At 39.8% G+C, this 22418-nt stretch overlaps 1 protein-coding gene across 1 annotated transcript in view; it reads right to left on the reverse strand.

The window, feature by feature from the left end:
* Positions 1–6106: 6106 nt before the first annotated feature.
* The window catches only part of adam19b (ADAM metallopeptidase domain 19b), a 33452-nt gene continuing 17140 nt past the window's right edge, over positions 6107–22418 (reverse strand). The window contains exons 6-22 of the mRNA XM_037675960.1: positions 17921–18116; positions 17773–17838; positions 17439–17510; positions 17190–17356; positions 16225–16309; positions 15925–16067; positions 14724–14901; positions 14556–14645; positions 14190–14385; positions 11506–11614; positions 11216–11432; positions 11025–11102; positions 10182–10290; positions 9054–9174; positions 8838–8931; positions 8407–8736; positions 6107–6157 (exon numbers count right to left, since the gene is read on the reverse strand). Coding sequence (XP_037531888.1) covers positions 6107–6157; positions 8407–8736; positions 8838–8931; positions 9054–9174; positions 10182–10290; positions 11025–11102; positions 11216–11432; positions 11506–11614; positions 14190–14385; positions 14556–14645; positions 14724–14901; positions 15925–16067; positions 16225–16309; positions 17190–17356; positions 17439–17510; positions 17773–17838; positions 17921–18116 — 2302 coding nt within the window. The remainder of the gene's footprint in view (positions 6158–8406; positions 8737–8837; positions 8932–9053; positions 9175–10181; positions 10291–11024; positions 11103–11215; positions 11433–11505; positions 11615–14189; positions 14386–14555; positions 14646–14723; positions 14902–15924; positions 16068–16224; positions 16310–17189; positions 17357–17438; positions 17511–17772; positions 17839–17920; positions 18117–22418) is intronic.

The raw sequence follows: 22418 nt of genomic DNA on the forward strand, positions 1-22418 counted from the left end.
TAGGTCTAGATTGGCATAAAAGCATTAAAATAATAATTTCTATATCAGAGGTTAAGGAGCATTAAGTGTAGAACCACTAGACTGAGGAACAGCTTCTACCCTGAAGCTGTTAGACTCATGAATCTCTAACCTGTGAAAAAAAATCACATTATGTTGCTGCTGATCTGTTTCATGTTACTGCTGATCTGTTTCATGTTACTGCTGATCTGTTTCATGTTGCTGCTGATCGGTTTCATGTTGCTGCTGATTGGTTTCATGTTGCTGCTGATCTGTTTCATGTTGCTGCTGATCGGTTTCATGTTGCTGCTGATCGGTTCCATGTTGCTGCTGATCTGTTTCATGTTGCTACTGATCGGTTTCATGTTGCTGCTGATCTGTTTCATGTTGCTGTGTTCATTCGTGCTCATCTGCTCACACAGACTCATGTTCATGCTGCTGTTCGACGTATTGTTTTTATTGTTTTTATGCTGTTAGTGCTTAGCATATTTGTAGTTAATGTTTTTCTTAGTTCATAACTTAGATCTTATTACTGTTTTTCTTTTACATTTTATTGTTGGATGTAACTGGGACCCTGTGTACATAATCTCACTCCACCACATGTACCACATGAGGTGTGAATGACAATAAAGAAACTTTGACTCTGACTCTCTCTAGAAAGGTGAAGAAAATTCAAACAAGTTATCCATTTCTTTTAAACTTACGGTAATGGTGGTTTTAATGTTGTTTTTTATGGAGTATTGTTCTACAGATTAAGTAACGCTGAGTTACATAAATTAAATTTGAACTGATTGTCATGTGGAGAATGACTGCATTTTCTGCCAAAGTCAGATAATGAGCTATAAGGTCAGGACAGGAAATGTCCTTCATCTAAGTTGTTTTTTTCTTTCTTTAAAACTACAATGCTGTTTTTTGTTTGTGTGTTTATGTTGCTATGGTTTTCAGTTGTGTTTTCTGATCAAATAATTTGAAACTGAGAATTTCTGACAATATGCTTATAATTATTGTTTTGCTCGTGTAACAGAGAGATCTCTGTGTGATCCCAGAGAAAACCTCCCCATCCACTATTCGACAACACAAAAGACAGAAAAGACAATTAACCAGAATTCATTTTTTTAAGCCTGTGAACAGGTTTTATTGACAAATAATGAACGTATTCTGTTAAGCTGGTAATAAATTATTAGTATATCTGATACCCTTAAAAAATACAGTAAGTTATTCTTGTTGGTGTCTGTTTACAGTGGCAGAAGTTGTGTCTGGTCCAAAGGTTGACTGATACCAGAAATTATTGTATGTGCAAAGGATCACGAGACGTTCATGAAAATGATCATGAGAGGATGCAAGGGTTTCACCCCTCTGTTTTATCCCTCACCCAAGCATCATATCTAATAAATGAAGCTCCACTGGAAGCGACAGCCTGCTAACGCTAATTATGCTCAGCAGGAGAGGTAGGATGCAATTAAACCACAACCTAAACCTTTGCAGAGTGTCTTCTTCCTTACAGTCACAGCTTCACATCCTTTTGGTCCTGATGAAGATCACTTGGCTCTCCAGTCTGCATTAAACCAATGAAGGAGTGTGTGCATGTGTGTGTGTGAACGATTGGGGATGAGGTGGGGTCTTGGTGTGTTAAAGATTGGCTAGTTCAGGAGGTCTGGCCCTGGTATTTAACAAGCTTTTGATTAGAATAAATCCGAGTGTTTTCATCTCATAAAGGATGTGCAGACCTAAAGGGCAGGCGCATTTCATCATTTCCAGCAGTACTAGGTGGGATGTCGTTTAAAATGCAGAGCATACATCACCACTGGTAATCTGGGGGTCCACATAGGACAAAACATCAGTCAAAGCCAGGGACAGCTGGACAAATTACCTTCAGATTGACAACCGTGACATCTTTGCATCTTGTCTTACATTAACACAAGTAAACAGTTGTCACCTGTCGCTACATCTAATGCTTTATGTTTGTGCGTGTTTAATTTTCTGTTAGTGAACAAAACATCTCATGAACCACAGGACAGATTTGAATGAAACTCTCAGAGAGCTATCACAAAAGGGATACCTACAACGAATTAACGCATGAGGTCAACCGGATTCAAGATGGTCGTCACAACTAGAGATGGAATTCCAGTGGGCTGTGACTGGATGGCGTTTGGCGTTCATGAGGGATTCTCAAGTCTGGAGTGTCTTGTGAGGATCATGGAAGTTCTGGATTTCCTCATGAGTTGTGCAGTACTGTTGCTGGAGTTTAGAGCATATTTAAAACCTCTGCAACATTTATCTTGAAATAGTCGTCATGAGCATCTCCAACCTGTCTCAAGAGAGCTGGAGATCAAACAGAAAGCATTCAAAGCAAAGGTCCATGTCTAAATGCCACACTATGATAAATAATACTGATTAAAAACGGGTCCAGGTTTGTCTATCTTCTTTTCTAAAGTGTACTCAAGCGCAATAAATCATAAATATTGGGGTGGCTGCAAATACAGGTACAAAATGAGGTGGTACGCTGCGGCTGAAGGACAACAAAATGAGCACAGCCAACAATGCAGTTTCACACGCCAAGCACATGAAAACAAGCCATGATTTTCAGACAATCTTCATTTAAAGAGCAGTTGGATAACTTGCTGGTCACTTGGTCACAAATGCTTAAAAATCAGTGAGACTGCTACAAAAACGTGCTAATTTTCTCTTAATTTTGTGTCGTTAACTTGTCTCCACCAGTCGCAGCCCAGTGAGGCAGCGTCTTAATTAGAGCTGTCATTTCTAACCCGTGACAAAATAATGTGCTGGATGGGCGGGCCGGGTCGGTCTCGGGCTTCTATGATGCGGTTTTACGAATCATACAGAAAGAAAACTAAATAAGAAAGCACAATATAAAATATTATATACAATATAAAGTTGTGTTAAATGTTGAGGAGGAGGCAGGTCCGATCGACCGCTTGAACGAGGTAAAAAAAATGTCCAGTTAAACTTCAGATGGATCAGCTGATCACCGGCCGTGCGCATCTCCGCACCTGCTGTCATCTGCGTTAACGGAAGTAGCAGCATCTACAAAAGCCGAACCGAGAAGCACGTTCAATTAAAATAGCCTTGTTCTATATTTTTCCAAATAATTTAGCTCTAAAAATAGTTTTGTTCATCTGTATAATAGCCAATGTTTAGAGTAGATTCTTTTAGGCTATTTGTCTATTGTTAATATTCATTTGGTGAAACAATAAATCTGATATTTTCCTTTCTTTGAAATATGTTTTTAAACTATCATGTCAAACTGATTTGCTTACAAAAGCAGTAAAAGCTTAATAAAAAATAGTTTTTTTTTTGTCGAGTTCGGGCCTGTAATTACAATTAATCTGTCGAATCTGGGTTGGGCTGGATTTTTTAGGCCCAAATGCAACTCTAGTCTTAATGAACCTTAGCCAACACAAAATGGCTTCATTTAGTCAAATTTACAGACACTGAGATGAAACGTGCCCTGTGATGGACTGGGTGTCCTGGGTGTCCCATGCCTCTGATAGATGGACAGGGCACCAGTGACCCCTGTGACCTGAAATGGAAAAAGCAGGTAAAAGATGATGGATGCATGGGCCGTACCCGAATGTTGCCAATTTTTTCTAAACATTTACACAGTTGCTAGCTTCACCTTACAGTTATTTTCATAGGATTCAGTTTTATTTTTTTACAAAAGCAAGTAGCAGCTAACTTTAACTTGTCCAATGCAGATGGGTGCACGTCCAGTGGGAAGATCTGAATATGTCTGCAAGAATGAAAGTGTAACGTGAAACTGACAGCAATTCATGTTTATAAAACAGTGGTTATATAAAAAACTGTGCAAAATTAGAAATGAGTTAAGACATTAGCATCCATTATGGTTTTGGCCCATCCCACTCAAATTAGCTTGTCAGTCCAGTCAGAATGAATCTCAGATTGGTCCAACAAACTTTTGACAAACTGAAGTCGTGCAAAAAGCCATCCACAACAGGTAAGATATTAATTGGTCGACTTTTCCACAAAACCCGACTTCTAACCCCGTCATAATCCGACAGGGAATCAAAGTCCAAATGTAACAATTTAAATGTTTAATAATTGGATTAGTACCTTGATGTTCAGATGTTTCCAGTGAGATACACAAAAATGTCTCAAGTGACCAGATTTCAATTATTAATCTGTTTAATGTTAAATTCTACAGAGAACATCTTTAAAATGTATTTATCTTTCTTGTTTAAACGTTCTTATAATGCAAAAGACATATAGGTGCTCCTACTTACAGCTTATGCAAGGATCCTTCAAATAGCTACTTAGAAAAACTCTATAGAGTCCAGTTTCAAGATTATCTTTATTGTCCTGACAAAAATAATGAATAAAAAATACCTACAACCACCTAACAAGTTGAACACATGTTTTAATTTGTACATCTGTTGATTTGATTTCCAGTTTTAGCTGCAAAGTTGCACATTCCCTTTGCATAGTAGAGACGCTGAGGTAAAACATGGCAGTTGTCACTCTTTTTATAATCAGGTGGACAGTTGATGATACATTTTATGAAACTCTTACTAATGATGATTTGTCAGTGCAGCCACACAACAAATGTCATTTTTTTGGTCATATTTGCATCTGGTTCTGGTGGGACGACACATACGATGAAAAGTGACTTTAGATCCTGGCACAAAATAATCCAGACAACTTTATCACTGATTGTCAGCGACAGAACAAGAAGGTAAAGTTAATGTGGGTTAAAATAAATCACCTTCAAGTGGCATTTTCAGAATCGGCTCCTGTATATTTCAAAGGACAATGAAGAATTACATTTTCTGGAAGAATATAGTTATTGTTTAATATCCGTCTTTAATGCCTTGAAGTGGTGAGAGTTTAACCCAAAAGTGCAACATGACAATAAAGAAATAAATTAAAAATCAAACTAAAAAATCCCTCACTTTTTTATACAGATCCCTCCCCCTAAGCATATTCGTTACATCATGCATGTTCATTATTTTTCACATCTTTGCTTATTTTAGGACATTCTTTTCTAGTTGACTCCTAAGAGTTACCATATTTGATACATAGGCTGCCTTGTAAACATTCCAGTTATTTTCTTAAATAAATAGTAAACTTCACATTTCTTTCAGTATGTTCGGGGACGATAAAATCATCGAAGGACGTACTGAAACTTGCAGCTCTGCCTGCTTCAAGTGAACAAAGCAAACATGAATGTTCAAACAGCTGATTGAAGCCTGAAACAAAGTCATCATGGCTTGTTCCTTTATGTTCATCTCAGTGCAGGTCTGTCAAGTATTTTTTGTTTTACTCCACAGTACTACAGTATATATTTTTTTGTTATTATTGTTGTGGGTTTTTTTTTTTACAAAAAGACAGTAAAAGGCAATCCAGTACAGGATAAAGGTGGTGGTCCCCGGCATGTTCCTGAGCTCCCAGACTGGATTCTAGAAAGAAATGGTGCAAAAATAAGTTACAGGGAGATGCCATTTAGTAAACATAATAATTATTAATAATTATTATTAAATATAATGATGATAATTATTAATGATGACGATATGATGATGTGATGATGATAATAAGAATTATAATTACGATAATAATACCAACATGTTGATGATAATAATAATAATGATAATAATCATAATAATGATAATAATAAAAATAATAATGATACTAATCATAATGATAATAATGATGATAATGACAATAATAATGACAATAATCATAATGATAATAATGACGATATAATACTACTAATAATGATAATAATAGTAATGATAATAATTATGATAATAATGATAATATAATGATGATAATAGTAATACTAATGATAATAATAATAACAATATTATGATAATAATGATAATAATAATAACGATAAAGATAATAATAATGATTATGTTAATAATAATAATAATGATGATAATAATAATGAAAATATAATGATGATAATAGTAATACTAATGATAATAATAATAATAATAACAATAACTATGATAATAATAATAAATAATAATAATAATAATAATACATATTAATAGTAATAAATAATAATAATAGTAATAATGTACCTGTTTGGCATTTTCTGACAAGCAGATGGAGCTAAAGGAGCTTTTCCTCACTGCACAGGATTAATGGTCGACCTCAGGCTTTTCATCCAATGTTGATCCTACAAATAATAATAATATTAATGATAAAAAACTATAACATTTCATTATGTCAAAGTTTCCATGGCTCTATAGATTGAGCCAAACTAACATGTTGGAAGACAAAGTGCATTAACAGAGAAATGTCTTTGATCCAAGATATTTGATCAATTAAGAGTTCAATGACCCAGAAACTGCAGAAAATGACTCAAGTCAAAATGTAAATTATATGTAGAGGCTGGATCCACCTGACAAGCAAATATATTGGCAAAAATTAAACTACTGAACAACTTTGACCCCTACGAAGACATGGCTGTTGGATCCAAATCAACAACTATTTCTGTCCTACCTAGTTATTGTAAACTACAGGTGCATTAAAAAACCTGAATATTATGGAAAAATATAAATTTTTCTTTCAGAAGTGGAAATCACTTAGATTCATTACACAAAGTAAAATACTTCAAACTTTTATTTCTTGTAATTTTGATGATTATGGATTATAATAAAGAAAAAAACTAAATGTCTCCGAAAATTAGAATATTACACGGCCAGCTTCTGGTACCTTTGACTGTGTGGGCAGGAGCCATGTCACCTGAAGAATTTCAAGAATATGAAACCAGCATCTCTATAAAGCTTGTCAGCAGAAGGAAGCATGACGTCTCTAAAGTGTCCTGGTAGATGCTGCATGGACTGTGGACTTCACAGTGGACCAGCACCAGCAAAGGACATGGACCCAAACCATCACCGACTGTGGAAACTTCACTCTGGACTTCAAGCAGTAGTGAATTCTGGACCTCTCCACTCTTCCTCCAGACTCTGGGACCTTGATTTACAAATGACATGAAAATGTACTTTCATCTGAAAAGAGGACATTGGACCACTGAGCAACAGTCCAGTTCTTTGTTTCCTCAGCAGGTAAGAAGCTTCTGTTATTGTCTCTGGTTCAGGAGTGGCTTGACTTGAGGAAAGAGACATTTGTAGCTCATGTCCAGGAGTTAATCAACTGATCAGTGTGACACCAGGAGTTTATAATATAGAACATCTTCACAATATTCTCATTTTCTGAGACACTGAGTTTTGTTTTTTTCATTATTTGTAAACCATAATCATCAAAATTACAAGAAATAAAGGCTTGAAGTATTTCACTTTGTATAATAAATGTATATAAAATATGAGTTTCATTTTCTGAAATGGCAGACAAAAACAATGGAACTGTTCATGATATTCTAGCGTTTTATACATGAACCTGTTTAGTTTTCTGCCTGAGCCTGTTCCAGAGAGAGGACCTCCTCAAAAAGTCCAGTAGTTCATACAAAATCTCTAAACCTGTGATTATGTCTCTGGCTGGGTGCAGGAAACCAGTGTCATAGTGAGCTTACAGCAAAAGTAGGTGCTAGTTAAACAGGAAAACTACTGACAAAAGAAGCTTTGATCTTTTTCACAAAATACTACACAACGTTCTAAGTTTCAATATAAATGATGAGTGTAAATGAGTAATTCACTGAGTTGTGACAAAGCAAGAAAATATTGTTTCAGATAGTTCTAGTTATCCATACAGCTGAAGCCATGATTTCTTAAAGAAAATGTGCAGGTGAGCATATCTCAAAAATAACCTGAGCCCATTCTGTATTTATTGAGGATATGGTCTGCACAGTCAAGACTTGTCAGCCAATGATGCCTTCACCTCAGAGACAACTCACAAGTTTGTTCTTCTTGGTTACTCACTGCAGGAACCCTGAAGTATGATTTCCTATCAACATTCCTATTTGAACAGCTAAAACTGCCCAAAACTCGACCATCGTGGTTGAATGCAGGGGGATGGCGCTTCGCATCATGAAGGACTCCACTCATCCTGCACACAGTCTGTTCCAGCAACCTCTCCTCAAGCAGGCGGCTGAGGAGCATTCAGAGCAAAACCACCAGGCTCAGAAACAGTTTCTTCCCTGCAGCTGTCAGACTGCTGAACTCGAGCTGCATTCAGCTTCATCTTACAGTTTTTAAACTTTATTTATTACATATATATTTGTGCTCTTTTGTATTTATTTATTTGTTAATTGTTAGACTTCTTGATCTGGGACCTGAGTCCGAATTTCATACCATAAACATGAAAATGTGAGCTGGTATGACAATAAAAAAATCCTTGAATCCTTACGACCTGCTCTCTGTTCTCTTTATCGTTAGTATTCATACAGTGGAGGATGTCCTAACATGGCCGCCAGGTCTACTGTAAACAAACTGACGCCAGTATAGAGCTGTTTGCAAATGCATTTACCGTTGATTGATTATTAACAGGACATGGTGGTGGGGGTCTCTTTGGTGGGTCAGGTCGGTGTTGATTTAATGCCGATGGTTGTAACTGCTCTTTACGATCCTGGGAGGATAAAGATGAAGGTCCTGGATGTGGGAGAAGAACCTCAATTGATCTCTGTTCTGCGACCTGAGGAGACCTAAGAAAAGGCTGAGCGCACCCCTGAGGAGAGACTTGTCCCTGAGGAGGAGAGGTAACAGGCGGGACCTGTGGCGTCTGCTCGGTGGCGTAGGCGGGTATGGGAGGTGGTTTCACGGCGGGGCGAACAATAGGAGGTCTGGGACGAGGAGAAGCCTTCAAGTATAACAGAGCACAAACAATAAAGTATAATGAATTGTTAAAATTCAAGACGGTACTTTAAAGTCATGTTGTAGGACATGAATGGGTTTCTTTACCGAGTTCTGATTCTTTAGCATGAAGGTTGGGTTGGTGTGGCCGATGGTATGACCATCAGCATTTAAAGGCTTGTCCTCCGCTGTTACTGAACATCTAATTGGAGCAGAAAGAGAGTCCAGTCAGCCACAGTGCACGTTTATACAACTAAAAATCAGCATCATACAAGAAGTCAGCTGGTGTAAATCACTGATTTTTAGAGCTTCAGGATAACATACTTGGGCACCGATGATGGAGCTTTCAGCAGGGCGTTTTGACGAGTGTAGCGCCACCAAAGTCCAAAAGCCACCAAAAAGACAAAGAGAGCCAGAAGAAGCAGCAGCACTAGAAGGAAAGGTCCTTTTGGATGATTAAAACAAAGCAAAATTAAAGAACACCAATAAGAACCCAGAGTGAAAACAAAACAGCTTCATACTGTTAGAATGAAACAGTACATAAGAATGTGTGAAGGTTTATGAAGCATTCACTCTATTGTGATCCATTTTTCTCTGTACATTTTTCAGCATCTTTCTCGTTCCACAGTTTTTGTTCTGTTTCAACCAATCATAAATCAAAACGTTCGGCTCTTTTAGGACAATCACGCTATGACTTTTGGTATTGATGCAACTTTAGCTTTTTCAAATATTTAGCCTTTTCTGCCATTTTCTTTCTCATAGAAAATGAATGGAGCTCATTTTACATCCTTCAAATCTTTAGATCTGTTTACAACCTTTTACTGCTCCTTTCACATTTTGTTCTGCTTCAGCTTCTTTCAGCTTCCTTGTGAAAATTTAAACTTTTTTCCAGCTAATTTCAGCTGTTTCTTTTTTTTTCAGTTTTGTGCTCATTTCAGTTTCTTTCTGCTAACTACAACAGTTTTGTGCTTCTTATAACTTCTTTTAGATAATTTCAGCTTTTTATGCTCCTTTCAGCTGATTTCTGCAAGTTAAATTTTTCCTGCTATTTCAGCTACTATTTAGCTGTTTTATGCTAATTTTAGCATTTTCTGATAATTTCACCTCTTCTCTGCTTATTTAATCTCTTTCTGCTTCCTTCTGGTAGTTTAAGCTTCTGCCTTTTCAGCTACTTTTCAGCAATTATTTTGCTAAATTAAGCTTTTTGAGCTAATGACCTAATTTTTATGCTAATTTCTGCTTATTTAAACCTAATAATTCAGCAAATATGCGTTCTTTCTGCTTTCTTCTGCTAATTTAGGCTTATTCTTCCATTTCAGCTATATCTCAGCATTGTTTTTTTTTTTTTTTTTTTACTAATTTCAGCTGTTTTTCAGCCAGTTCTTCTGCAATAAGCATTCACACTGCATTGTTGCAGGATATGCAGCTTCTCTAGTTAGTTATGTGACTCACTTGCAGGGATGACAGGTCCACTATCCACACTCCCCCCAGACCCACTCTGGTCACACCACGGAGGAGCCCAGCCCAGGTCACAGTGACAGTTATGGTTGTTGTTGCACAGCTGATAAACAGAAAAACAAAGATGCATGCTTTTTTTAAAGGCCTGGAACTTTTTGAAGGAATAAACATCCCTTGCATCTTTTTATACCAGTGTTAAACTAAGATCATCTGATCACGAGAAGGGACAACATTTTTGTGTTTGCTGAAGTCATTTAGCTGTGGTAGCCATCTTGAATTAGACTGACTCCAAAATGCAACCAACTGTAGAAATGATTACTTTGTGAAAGTTATATTAAAATATATTTAGTGGTTTATGAGACAATTTGGGAACACGAACGACACACAAAAAATCACAACACTCTCAGACATATGCAAAAATATTGTCACTTGGTTGCCTTTGCAACAGGAAATAAACACCACAAAACTCTTTAATTAACGCAGAGTTTTAAGGATAACTGGTTAAGATAAGAGTAGATAGAACTTTATTGATCTAGCAGGAAATTTTTGAGTAAGCGTAATTAGCAAATACTGCATAAACTTCCAAGAAATATTTAATCCGTAAGTACTTTCACCTCTGATACAGTTACTTCATTTAGCTGATGATACTTGTTTCTATTTTACAAAGTTCCTATGAAGTATTCTTTCATCGTGGCGTTGCAACTTTTAATCAAATATATGAGCTGAACTATTTTTGCACCGCTGCCAAAGATGGTGGCCCGCAGCCAAAATGTTTCCTACAAGTCTGAAGAAATCCATCACACCTGCTCACATTGTTGCTGAGACACACAAACTTACTCCATGTCCGTGACACTTGACGTTGCACTCATGGGTTTGGAGAAATGACGCATTGCGACAACCTCCGTTGAAGCAAATCTGTTAAGACAAAGCAGGCACGTGAGGAAGACTAATGGAGAAGTGGCTACAAAGTGCCACTAACATCTGAACTTTGGCACTTCTGTAACTAAGCGACTTTTCATGAGTCTCACCGAGTGGCTGCCACACTTGGTGCCCGTCAAGACCAGGCCTGGGTCCAGAGTGTCCCCCTGTGGCTCCTCGTCCTCCTGGTGGAGATTGTACACATGTGTACCCAAGCACACAATTTTCTTCTTGTCCCCTGAGACTGTGGTTTCTATCCGGACGGCGTTGTTCTCGATGGGCTTGGCTGCTGAAGCTGAACACTGGATTTTGCCACACTTGGCATCCCTGACGTGTACAAAAACACATACGAGATCAGTGAATGATTCTCTAGAGCGCCGCTGAGCGGTACGGTCCTCACCTGTCTTTGCAACTCCTGTATCTTCCCTGTTGATCTTTGCCACAGTTCCCGTACATGTCCCCAGCTTTATTCACCTCCCTAAAGCACAGGTCAGGAGCTGGACGAGCGTCTGTGGTGGGAAGAAGGAACATTCACACAAAACACAAACTTGTGATGTTTTTCCATTCAGTTGCTCCGTTTCTCAGAGGTCACCACAGCGAGCTAACTCGCACTAAGATCTGGTAGTAGTTCCTTCCTGACACAACCACCGAGCTACCACAGCCCACATGTGTGGAGCAGAGGGCTGCCATTTAGGGTGCCCAGAAAAACAGGTGGGGGTGTTAAGGGCCTTGCTCAAGGGCTCACTGTGGGGCAAATGAGGGTGGAAGCAGATGTTTCCCACTCAAACTCTTTTGTTATAACTGGTCAAGGGACTTAACAGCCACCTCTCAATCCCAGGTTTGCCTTCTCTAAACACCACTCTCTCACAAACCTATGAATATCGGCACCCTACCCCCTCCAAATAAATAAATAAAATTAAACATATATATCCCTATCTGTATCTGTGCGTGGTATATTACTACCTAATGAAAACAGATGGTCACCTTTATGCTTCTACATGGATCCTGCAGTCCACCAAAGACTCCTCAAGAAGTATCCTAATTCATGCTCAATAATCCAGGTAGAAAAATCCAGTTTACCAACTGACTTAACTTTGTTGGATTTTTATACCTGGATTAATGAGCACGAATTAGCATATTTTGAACAACTTGGGCCATGATGACTGCCTCAAATGAGTCGGCGGGGGAGAGGGCGGACTCCAGAAACCATCTGAGCACCATCAAACTGGTTGACCCACTATGTGAAGGTGATGTTTATAAGACTGGGGTTGTTGTGGCTCCTCGGACTGATGAAGGTTTTTGGATGAAAGACAAAATGTTTCATCAAAAAGAAACTGTCCAGAGGACCTGACTTAACTTTGTTGGACTCCTCAGGAATATTGCCACAACCTGAGTATGAACACTGACCAATAACCGTCCTTGAGCTGGTGATGAACTTTAAATTAATTGTATTTATTTTCAAAACAACTTGAAGTATTTAGTAGTAGTAGGTGTTTTGAACCACTTTGGAATGACTCTCTGAGGAGTTGATGGGGGAGAGGGCGGGCCCCAGAGGCCATTTTAGCACCAGCAAACCATTTTTCCCCACTATGGAGCATGCTGTTTGTGGAAATCAGTTTGTTTGGTGGCTCCTCAGATTGAAGAAGTCCTTTGGATGAAGGACGAAACGTCTCAGCAAAAAAAGAAACCGTCCAGATGACCTGACTGAACATTGTTGAATTATCACCTGGATTACTGAGCATGAACTTTGCTGTAACTTGAAGCAGATTTTTAGGTTTGTTTTGTTTAGGAATGGAGAGTTTTTTTCTGGATTGTTTTGTTTGTATATTATGTTAAAGTCTACCACACAGACAACAGAATAATGATTTCAGAATCAGAAGTACAAACAAAGGATTATACCAACTCCACTGTGACAAAACTGTTAAAAACAAAACTGTAGTTGTTTGTTTAAATAAATCCTTTGGATCCTTTAAAGTATTTTTTGTAGAATGATTATGATTTGAATTACTTCAGTTTGAAGAAATAAAGATTAATTGGGTCTGGATGAAAAAGATAAAAGCTAGTCTGAGCAGGACCAAGCTCAAAGTGGATTACTGCTGTTTTAAAACAACTTTAATCTCAAAACTTTCATAGGAATTCACCAGAATACTGTATATCCTCGTTTATCACGGGGGATCCGTACCCTGAAGCCCCGCGATAAGTGAAAAACTGTGACATAGGGATAGTAGTACAAGTTGTGGCAGCATGAGGGCTCAGTGGTTAGCACTGTTGCCTCACAGCAAAAAAGTCCTGGGTTCAATCCCCAGTTGGATCTGGGGTCTTTCTGTGTGGAGTTTGCATGTTCTTCTCGTGCTTGCATGAGTTTTCTCGGGGTACTCCGGTTTCCTCTCACAGACCAAAAACATGCATGTTAGGCTGCCTTCAGGCCTCCCTTGCAAAAGAGATCTATGATCTCAATGGGATTTGCCTGGTTAAATAAAGGTTAATAATAAGTATCCGGTAGTAGTTTATTTTAGTATTTATATGTATTGTGGCATTTTAAACCCTTCCCACACACTTGCAATATTCTAAACAAAGCATCTAAAATCTAAACACTCTAAAAGAGCACTAATGTCATGAATTCAGCTCTCAGCCTCCAGCTGCACTCTTGGCCACGCCCACTTCTCTGCTCTGCACAGAGATCAGCTGATCAGCTGCAGGAGGAAGCTTCTCCCACAGCTGTGGGCTGCACACAGGTGCTAAATCATTTAAAAATAATTATTTTAAATAAAAACTCCATGTCGATCATGCGGCTCACCCTTCAATCAGCCATTGTGTATCATGTCTAATCTTATTTTGAAAAACCGCGATAGAGCGAGTCCGCGAAAAACGAACAGCGAAGTAGCGAGGGACTACTGTACTGTTTTATATATCTGTACACTGAAAAAATACCACATTACATGGTTATTTGCAAATATACATAGCAGGAGCTAGCTGTAGCACTTCTGTTCAAGAGTCTGAAGCCCTTCCAGCAGGAACATTGTATAGGAAATATTTAATTTTGCAGCTGAAGATTTGAAGATGACATGAATTCAGTTTCCTAACCTCGTCCCCAGAGTGACTGACACTGCAGCTCCAGAGTCAAACACATGCCGGTGTAGCAGTACGCCTTCCCGCCGGCACAAGATGTACCGTCCATCAGGTAAAAATTAGCTGGGCAGAACTCTGTTTTTCCATCACAGTATTCAGGCAGATCACAGGGTCCAGAGGGAGCGCGGCAGAGAGCGCCAGGGCTCTTTAACTTGGTGAGACACAAATAGAATATAAGAGGTTTTAATAAACAGCTGGTTCAGTACTTTAGAGTTATATTACAGTAATTTAGATTTCTCAACAGCAAAACAAAATAATTTACATTATACTTTTATTAAAATAATGGCTGTTTTTATGTTATGGCAAGTAGAAATGCTGTACCTTGCAGTCCTGACAGCAGACTCCATGGGCACACTCAGCTCCAGCTCTCAGGGTGCAGTTTTTGGCATTACAGCAGGGGTTGGTGCACTCCTACACAAACAAGGTCTGTGCAGTAAAATATCACAAGGCTTCAAGAGAAAACATTGATCCAGAAAGAAACCAACGGACCTCTTCCTCTCCGCAGTCGCACTCCTCTCCTTCCTCCAGGTAACCGTTTCCACAGTGCTGCCCTCCATACATTAAATGAGTGTTTGGTAAGTTAAAGAGACACTTGCCTCCTCCAGAGCTCAGAAAACTCTTCAGCTCCTGCACGTTACAACTACTGAACACACGTGGGAACGGAGCCCTGTGGGAGGAACGGACATCAAATGGAGTTTCAGCTTTAAAATCCAATCATCTCTTCTGCTCTCGCAGATATATAAACGTATAAATGCTGAGTCAGCATTAACACCATCATTTTCCTGGTTTCTTCCAAACACTTTTCGAGAACGAAAAACTACTTCAGCACACTTTGTGCCTTTTTTTTTTTTAACCATTCATAGGTCGCTTCGTTCAGGATTAGTGGTTTCACTTTTGATGTTTGTGACTCTTTTGAAATATTTTAACTTATTTAAAAAATCCCTTTAGAAATGCATTTACATTTCTTCAACTGTTTTAAAATATTGGTCTCCTTGAAATCTATTTATCATTTAGCTACAATTTTCACTTTTCTTAGCTTTAAGCTGTTGTTTTGCTGGTTTGAGTTATCAACTATAATTTTGTTAGTTGTAGCTTAAGGCAGCACGGTGGAGCAGTTGGTAGAGCTGCTGCCTCTCAACGAGCAGGTTGCCCCGGTTCAAATCCCGGCCGGTGATCTTTCTGGGTGGAGTTTGCATGTTATCTTCGTGCATGCGTGGGTTTCCTCCCACAGACCAAAAACATGCATATTAGTCTGACTGGTAACTCTAAATTGTCCCTAGGTGAGAGAGTGAATTGTTGTTTGTCTCTATATGTGTCCCTGTGATGGACTGGAGACCTGTCCAGGGTGTCCCCTGTATCTTGGACAGTGATGGCTGGACATGGGCACCAGTGAACCCACGGTCCGAAAATGAAGAAGTAGGTAAAGATAATGGATGGATGGATGGATGGATGGATGGATGGTAGCTTCAGACTACAGTTTTGCTTTAATTAGGTTTCAGCTACAATTTTGCTCATTTAAGCTTTAAGCTACGGTTTTCCCAATTTTAACTCGTACCTACTGTTTTGCTCCTTTTAACTGCTGTTCTGCTTGTTTTCACTAACAGTTCCGATTGTCAGCAGATCTTTTCAGCCTCCACACCGCACACTGACCATGTACATTTATCTACAGTAGTCTTTCTGTTTCATTTACCCAGTAGCTGCAGCCATGATGCAGCCTCCATCTTCTGCTTTGGCCTGGCAGCAGCCTGCGCTGTCGTGACTCATCCCGAAGTTGTGGCCCATCTCGTGTGCTAAGGTGGCAGCAACTCCAACAGGAGACGCAGGGGAGTGGTCCTGTTCAACAGAACGATCAGCTGTTATATTTATTTAAAAGATCAACAGCAGTGTTTGATTATTATTCTACATTCCGGTGTGGAATTAAAACAGATTATTCTTGCAGAGCAGAATATATATTTGTGAAAAAGAATTTACCCATAAGTTTGTTTCTTACCACGTTCACTCCACCGGACTGGTAGTCGGAGCACATGGTTCTGAGAGTTGCCAGCCCAATGGTAGTGCCCTGGAATGACCTACCTCTATGGACGAAAAGACTAATTGTAAATAAAATTACATTAATTCAGTTATTGAATGATTATTGCCTGCTGCCCTTAGTGTTTTGAATAAGATCATCTTATGTTAGAGAATGACAGAGTTGTAGCCATTTTGGTAAAATCTTCTAAACAACCTGACGTGCAATCTGTTAGCACTCAGAGTACCTACTGTGAATGACTCTCAGCTACTACCACACCAAACTTTAGCTCAATGTGAGTAAAGTTGACTGAGTTACAGTCGTTTACTGTATTTTCTGGTGTATAAGTCGCAGTTCTTTGCATAGATTTGTCAGTCCTGCGACTTATACGCTGAAGCGACTTACACAAGTTTTTTTTCCATATTCATAACACAATTTTTTTTCTGACGCTTTAAATTTCTAAGAACTGCAACAGCGGGACCTCCCATGCACGCTCGCTTCACTCAGCTGGTGCAGGCGGAGGAACGCTGGAGAGCTAACGGCTCTGGCCATGATGGATGGATGGATGGCACCGTGCCACCCAGGCGAAATGAAGCTGTTTTAACCATTAAATAAATAAATAATACATGCAACGTATACGCCAAAGAGACTTATATATGTTTTTTTCCTCTTCATGATGCTTCTTTTTGGACTGATGCGACTTATACGCTGGAAAATACGGTATGTGTGTGCTAATGTTGATTAGCCGCAGTGGCCTCCAGAGGTTGATGAGTTATTTGTTCAATCAGTAATTACTTCCTGAGCGTTTAGTTAAAATCCATTCAGTCAGTCATGTGATATTTTGCTAACAATGCACACAGACATGCTCGGACACAGGCTTCTCAGCAGACAAACAGGAGAACAGGGACATTTGTGTTTAAAGTGAATGAAATCATACAGATACTGACGTGATCAGCTGAGCGTTGTCGTTGGGGAGAGTTTTGAGCATTTTCTGCCTCCAGGACAGAAAAGCGTCCAGCGTGCTGCGCGGGTTATCAGACATGTTGATCTTGTCCTGGTCGGTCCACACCTCCAGGCCGATTAAAGCCACGCGGATGCTCAGAGCCCTGTAGAACTGTTGGTGTGGACAGAGACAGACACGCTCAACGCTGTGAACAAAACAGATCGGAGAGCTTTCCATGCGTACGAGATGCTACCTTATCCACCAAGTTGGCCGCTTCCAGCAGCTTCACTCTGGTCTTCTCCAAACTCCGATCATGCCACTCAAACTGCAACACAACACAGGGAACACGTGAACCTTTTTTTTACAGTCGTCTAGTAACTAAACTGACACTTTTGAGAAGATAAAAAAGAGGAATGAAAACCATCAGCAGTTTATTGGTATAAGGAAGTAACACATCATGACTGATCTTGTGCTGATTCACTCTCTAATGCAGATGAGTTCAAAGGAAAATAACCACCTTCAAAACTCAAAGGTGTAGCGCCAAAAATTGCCATATCAAAATGAGAGAATCACATTAATATCCTCACCTCAGCTTTATCTACCACCAAAAGAAGCTCAACATACTTCATGTTCTGCTTCAGTTCCCTTCTCTCCTGCACATACAGACAATAATCCTTCATTACATTCTAGTTATGAGTAAATTCATGCAGTAATGACTGATCAGTCTGAACCTACCCGCCTGTTCTGTGGCGACATCATTCCACTGATGAAGTCACTGAGCCCATCCTGATGCTCCTCGTTGCCATGGTGATGCTCGCAGCTCCCCCTGGGTAGCCGGAGACTCTCGGCTCTGAGCACGGCGTGTCCCCGAGCGGAACCAGGAAGCGGCTCGATCAGGTAGCTCACGCTTGCGTTCAGAGAAATCAGTCCCCTGGGGAAACAAGACACCATGGATGGTTCCACCCAGTCAGCTTCAGTGAACTATTCTAAAAGAAAACAGAGCGATACTCGCCCTGCTGACATGTTTCATGTAATTTCTGCATGCAGTTAAATACGTTTTAACATTAAAGGTCTAGCAGTCTGCAGAGGAATGAATGTTCATCACTGCCTTTCATGCCAGATTTCAACTAAGATCCTCCCGTGCTGATAAGTAGCGTTGGAGCCGTTTTTGTCAAACCTTGAAAATAACGTTTTGCATGATTTTATGCAATAATGCACAAGACCTCACTTTCAGAGTATGTGCTGTGAATGACTCTCAGCTACTACCACAGTTTGAACCAAATATCTGAAACAAATGACTGAATTACAGCCATGTTAGGTTGGGTTGGTCAGTTATTGATATGAATACACACACACAAACAGACAAGCGCTAAAACATTATTGTCTTCTTTTGCCTCAAAGAGAGGACAGAGACAACTGGTTCCATGTGAGATTGGATCTTTTGGATGGGGAGAGCAGGGGGGAGCATAGCTCGGCCGATTCACTGCACGCCATGAGTGAAGATCAGCTGGAGCAGAATGAGCACACTAACACACAACCGAGCACAACAACAGCAGGCCACGCAGCTGCAGAAAACATCTGGAGACATCAGACACCCACATGTTGCCGTTCCAACTTTCCTTTTGTTTGCATTCTTCAGGAAGGGAATCAAAAAGAAGATGTATTCATTCACTCGTCCTCCAGATGTCGAGCCATCTCCCCCCCCCACACACACACATAAACACTTGATTACCAGCAGGGAGTGTCTCCAGCAGGAAGCATCAACCAGCTCCGGGGCTACATAAAGTAGAAAATGCAGGATCTGCGCACTGAGCTGCACCCAGTGAACCAGCTCCGGAGCCAGAAACCCCACTGACCTAATAAACTCCACGAGCTGCTAAACGCAGCGCTGTGATTTATTCAGCCTCCGTGACTGAAGAGTTGTGCAAGTTTTGGTTGTATTTTTATTACGCTCATAAAAATGTTTTCACAGACAGTTTTCTCAGGCTGTTACCTCAAAACGCCTCTTTATTTAAACCTAAAATTCAACCATAAGAATGAAAAGTAGTATTTAAATAAGAGTAGGTCTTTAAGTCTGTGTAAACTGACTGCTTTTGGTTTTGTTGCCATGTGACTTTATAGCATCACAAATATTCATTAAACCTTTATTTATACAGGTTAATCCCATTGATCCTGTGGGACTCATTTACAAGAGAGACCTGGATACAGATTGCTCATTTCAATATATAATCCAGGAGTAAATCTTCTGCAAAGAAGACAGAAGCTGATAAAAAATATAGAGGCCATCTTGAGCCTGCAGCAAAAGAGCAGAATTTAGAAAAACTGCTAATAATTGGCGGTCAAGACTTGTATGAGATCAGTAAACTGTCGTAAATAAGAAGGTTCTGCCAGCAGTGACCACCCCAGATGTTGTTTTTTCTATAAAGATCCAATACTGCCAATAATCTGAAGTGTCATAAGAGGATGCCGTATTATTCGCCGTATAAGTCGCACCTTTTTGCATAAATTAGCATACACCGAAGCGACTAATATACTTTTTTCTCCCCATACTTACAACCCAATACAACAATACAAGTACAACACTTACAATTTTACAAATATGTAAAATTCAGCAGCCTTAATTGTGTGAATGCTGACTCAGCATTCAGTTTTTCCTGTTCTTCATTGTTCTGATACTTTCTATTTACTTTGTGCTATAAATGTTCCACTCAGTCGGAGATGGGTTCTATGCCTTTTGATTTTTCTAAATATTCAACTTTATGTATGATGGTAAACCATAGAGTCCACCCTGACAGACCTCTGTACATGTATTCAAGCTGCTCTGCTGCAGACAGGAGGGATGCCATTAAAACACCTCAGTGGATTATCAGACCTCCTCTTCCCAGCTTAGATGACATCCACTCGACCCGTTTAGAGACCCAACCTGCCCACGACAGTCACAGTTCTGGACTCTCCCCTCTGGCAGGCTGAGAACCGCCTGGACCCAAACAAATAGACCAGGAAATAATGTCTTCCTTCAGGCCTTGGACTGCCTGAGGAAGCTCTAAGCTGCTCTCTCTGCTTTGATCTGATTTTAATAGGTACATTTTAAATGTTCTAATATTTAAGTCTTGTTGTTCTAAATTGGGGCAGCACGGTGGCGCAACTGGTAGAGCTGCTGCCTCTCAGCGAACAGGTCCCTGGTTCAAACCCCGGTCCAGGGGCCTTCTGGGTGGAGTTTGCATGTTCTCTCCGTGCATGCGTGGGTTTTCTCCAGGTACTCCGGTTTCCTCCCACAGACCAAAAACATGCATGTTAGGCTGATTGGTAACTCTAAATTGTCCCTAGGTGTGAGTGAGAGAGTGAATGGTTGTTTGTCTCGTTTGTCTCTATGTGGCCCTGTGATGGACTTGCGACCCGTCCAGGGTGTACCCCGCCCCTCACACAGTGATTGCTGGACATGGGCACCAGTGACCCCCGTGACCCAAAATGGAATAAACGGGTAAAAGATAATGGATGGATGGATGGATGTTCTAAATTGTATATTTGATACTAATTCATCAGTAAGAGTTTAATAGATATTTTGGCAACTTTTAGGAGGTATTTTTGAAGAGACTTGATGATGGTGCTGCTTCAGGAATGATTTACTGCGTTGTTGTTTTCAGAGCATTAAGGATAATCTCTTCAGTTACTTCAAAACTATTGTCCGCTGTCGAGGCTGCTTTAGCATAGCATGCCACTTCATTTATAAAGCACTTACAAACAGCAACAAGGCCAACCAAAGTACTGTACAACAGAACAACAAAGGACACAGGATCAAATACATAAATCCACAAAGATAAAGTATACATGCTCTATTTTATTTTCCTTATACTACTTCTAGCCTTAAGATAGCCTAAAGCTACTCTTTAGCGTCCCTTATGGAATATTAGCTTTCAGCTAGCCTTTTTCTACTTTTACATAGCCTTTAGCTACAGTTAGCTTTTAGATAACATTTTGCTGCATTTAGCGTTTAGCTGGACTGCTTTCAGCAAAAAATGTTTGCTTTAACTATCCTTTTCCAACTGTTCGCTTCTATTTAGTTACTTATCGCTACCATTTTGCTCTTTTTAGCTTATAGCTAGCATTTTGCTGCTTTTACCTGAAGTTTTGTGCAAAGTTTAGGAACAGTTAGTGTCTTACCTGCTGTAAATAGTTCTTGAACAACCTCATTTTGAAAAAATAAAATTTCATTTGACTGGATTAACAATTAGTCCAAGCAGCCACACTTACAAAGTGGATGTGGCTATCTTAAAACAAGTCCAGTTTTCTAAACTTTATAGCCGTACAAGCAAACTCTAATATTTAGATCCTTACATCATCTTCAGTGTTACACTACGTTGTTTAGATACAAATATTATGGAAGTTCCTGCTGAAAATGACCCTAGACTGAGCAACAAGTTTCAAGCTTGCTGCTGTTGCTATTAGCACTCTCAAATATTCATCCATTCATCTATCCATCCATCCATCCATCCATCCATCCATCCATCATCTTCCACTTGCTCTGGAACTGGGACACGGGGCAGCAGCTATAGCAGGGAGGCTCAAACATCTTTTTCCACAACCACCTCTTCTAGCTCTTCTGGGAGGACTCCAAGATGTTCCCAGGACAGACAAGAGACATAGTCTCTCCAGTATGTCCTGGGTCTTCCCCAGGGTCTCCTACCATTTGGACATGCCCATAAAACCTCCTAGGGAGGCGCCCAGGATGCATCCTTACCAGATGCCCAAACCACCTCAACTGGCTCCTCTCGATGTGGAGGCACAGCGGTTCAACTGTAACCAAATAATTCTCATATATTTCTAAACTAACACAAATGTACAGGTTTATAAAACAGCGTTTGCATCAGCCACTGTGAAATTTTTGAGACTGGAGTTGTTTTAAGATGGCAGTAACCCACAATGGTCTCAGTTCCAGTCAGACTAGCTGTTAACTCATCATTCCCATCAATCCCCTCACTGGGGTTGTTCAGAAAACAATCTACAACCGGTGATTTGTTCATAAATTTACAAAAAACCTAATTTGAAATAGTCAAAAATATCCCTTACATCCACAGAATGAAGGGTGTCAACGAACGGACAGAACGCTGAAGTTGAAGCCAAGCTGGGATTAGTGCCCCCTGCAGGCTGGCTGCAGTATAAGTCTAAGTCCATTTAAACAAACAAGAGTAAACAAAACAACACCTGAGATCAATTTTCCAGGTGTAGATTTATT

The sequence above is a fragment of the Nematolebias whitei genome, chromosome 4 (assembly GCF_014905685.2).
Source record: "Nematolebias whitei isolate Nwh7 chromosome 4, NemWhi1, whole genome shotgun sequence".
Classification (NCBI taxonomy): Eukaryota; Metazoa; Chordata; class Actinopteri; order Cyprinodontiformes; family Rivulidae; genus Nematolebias; species Nematolebias whitei.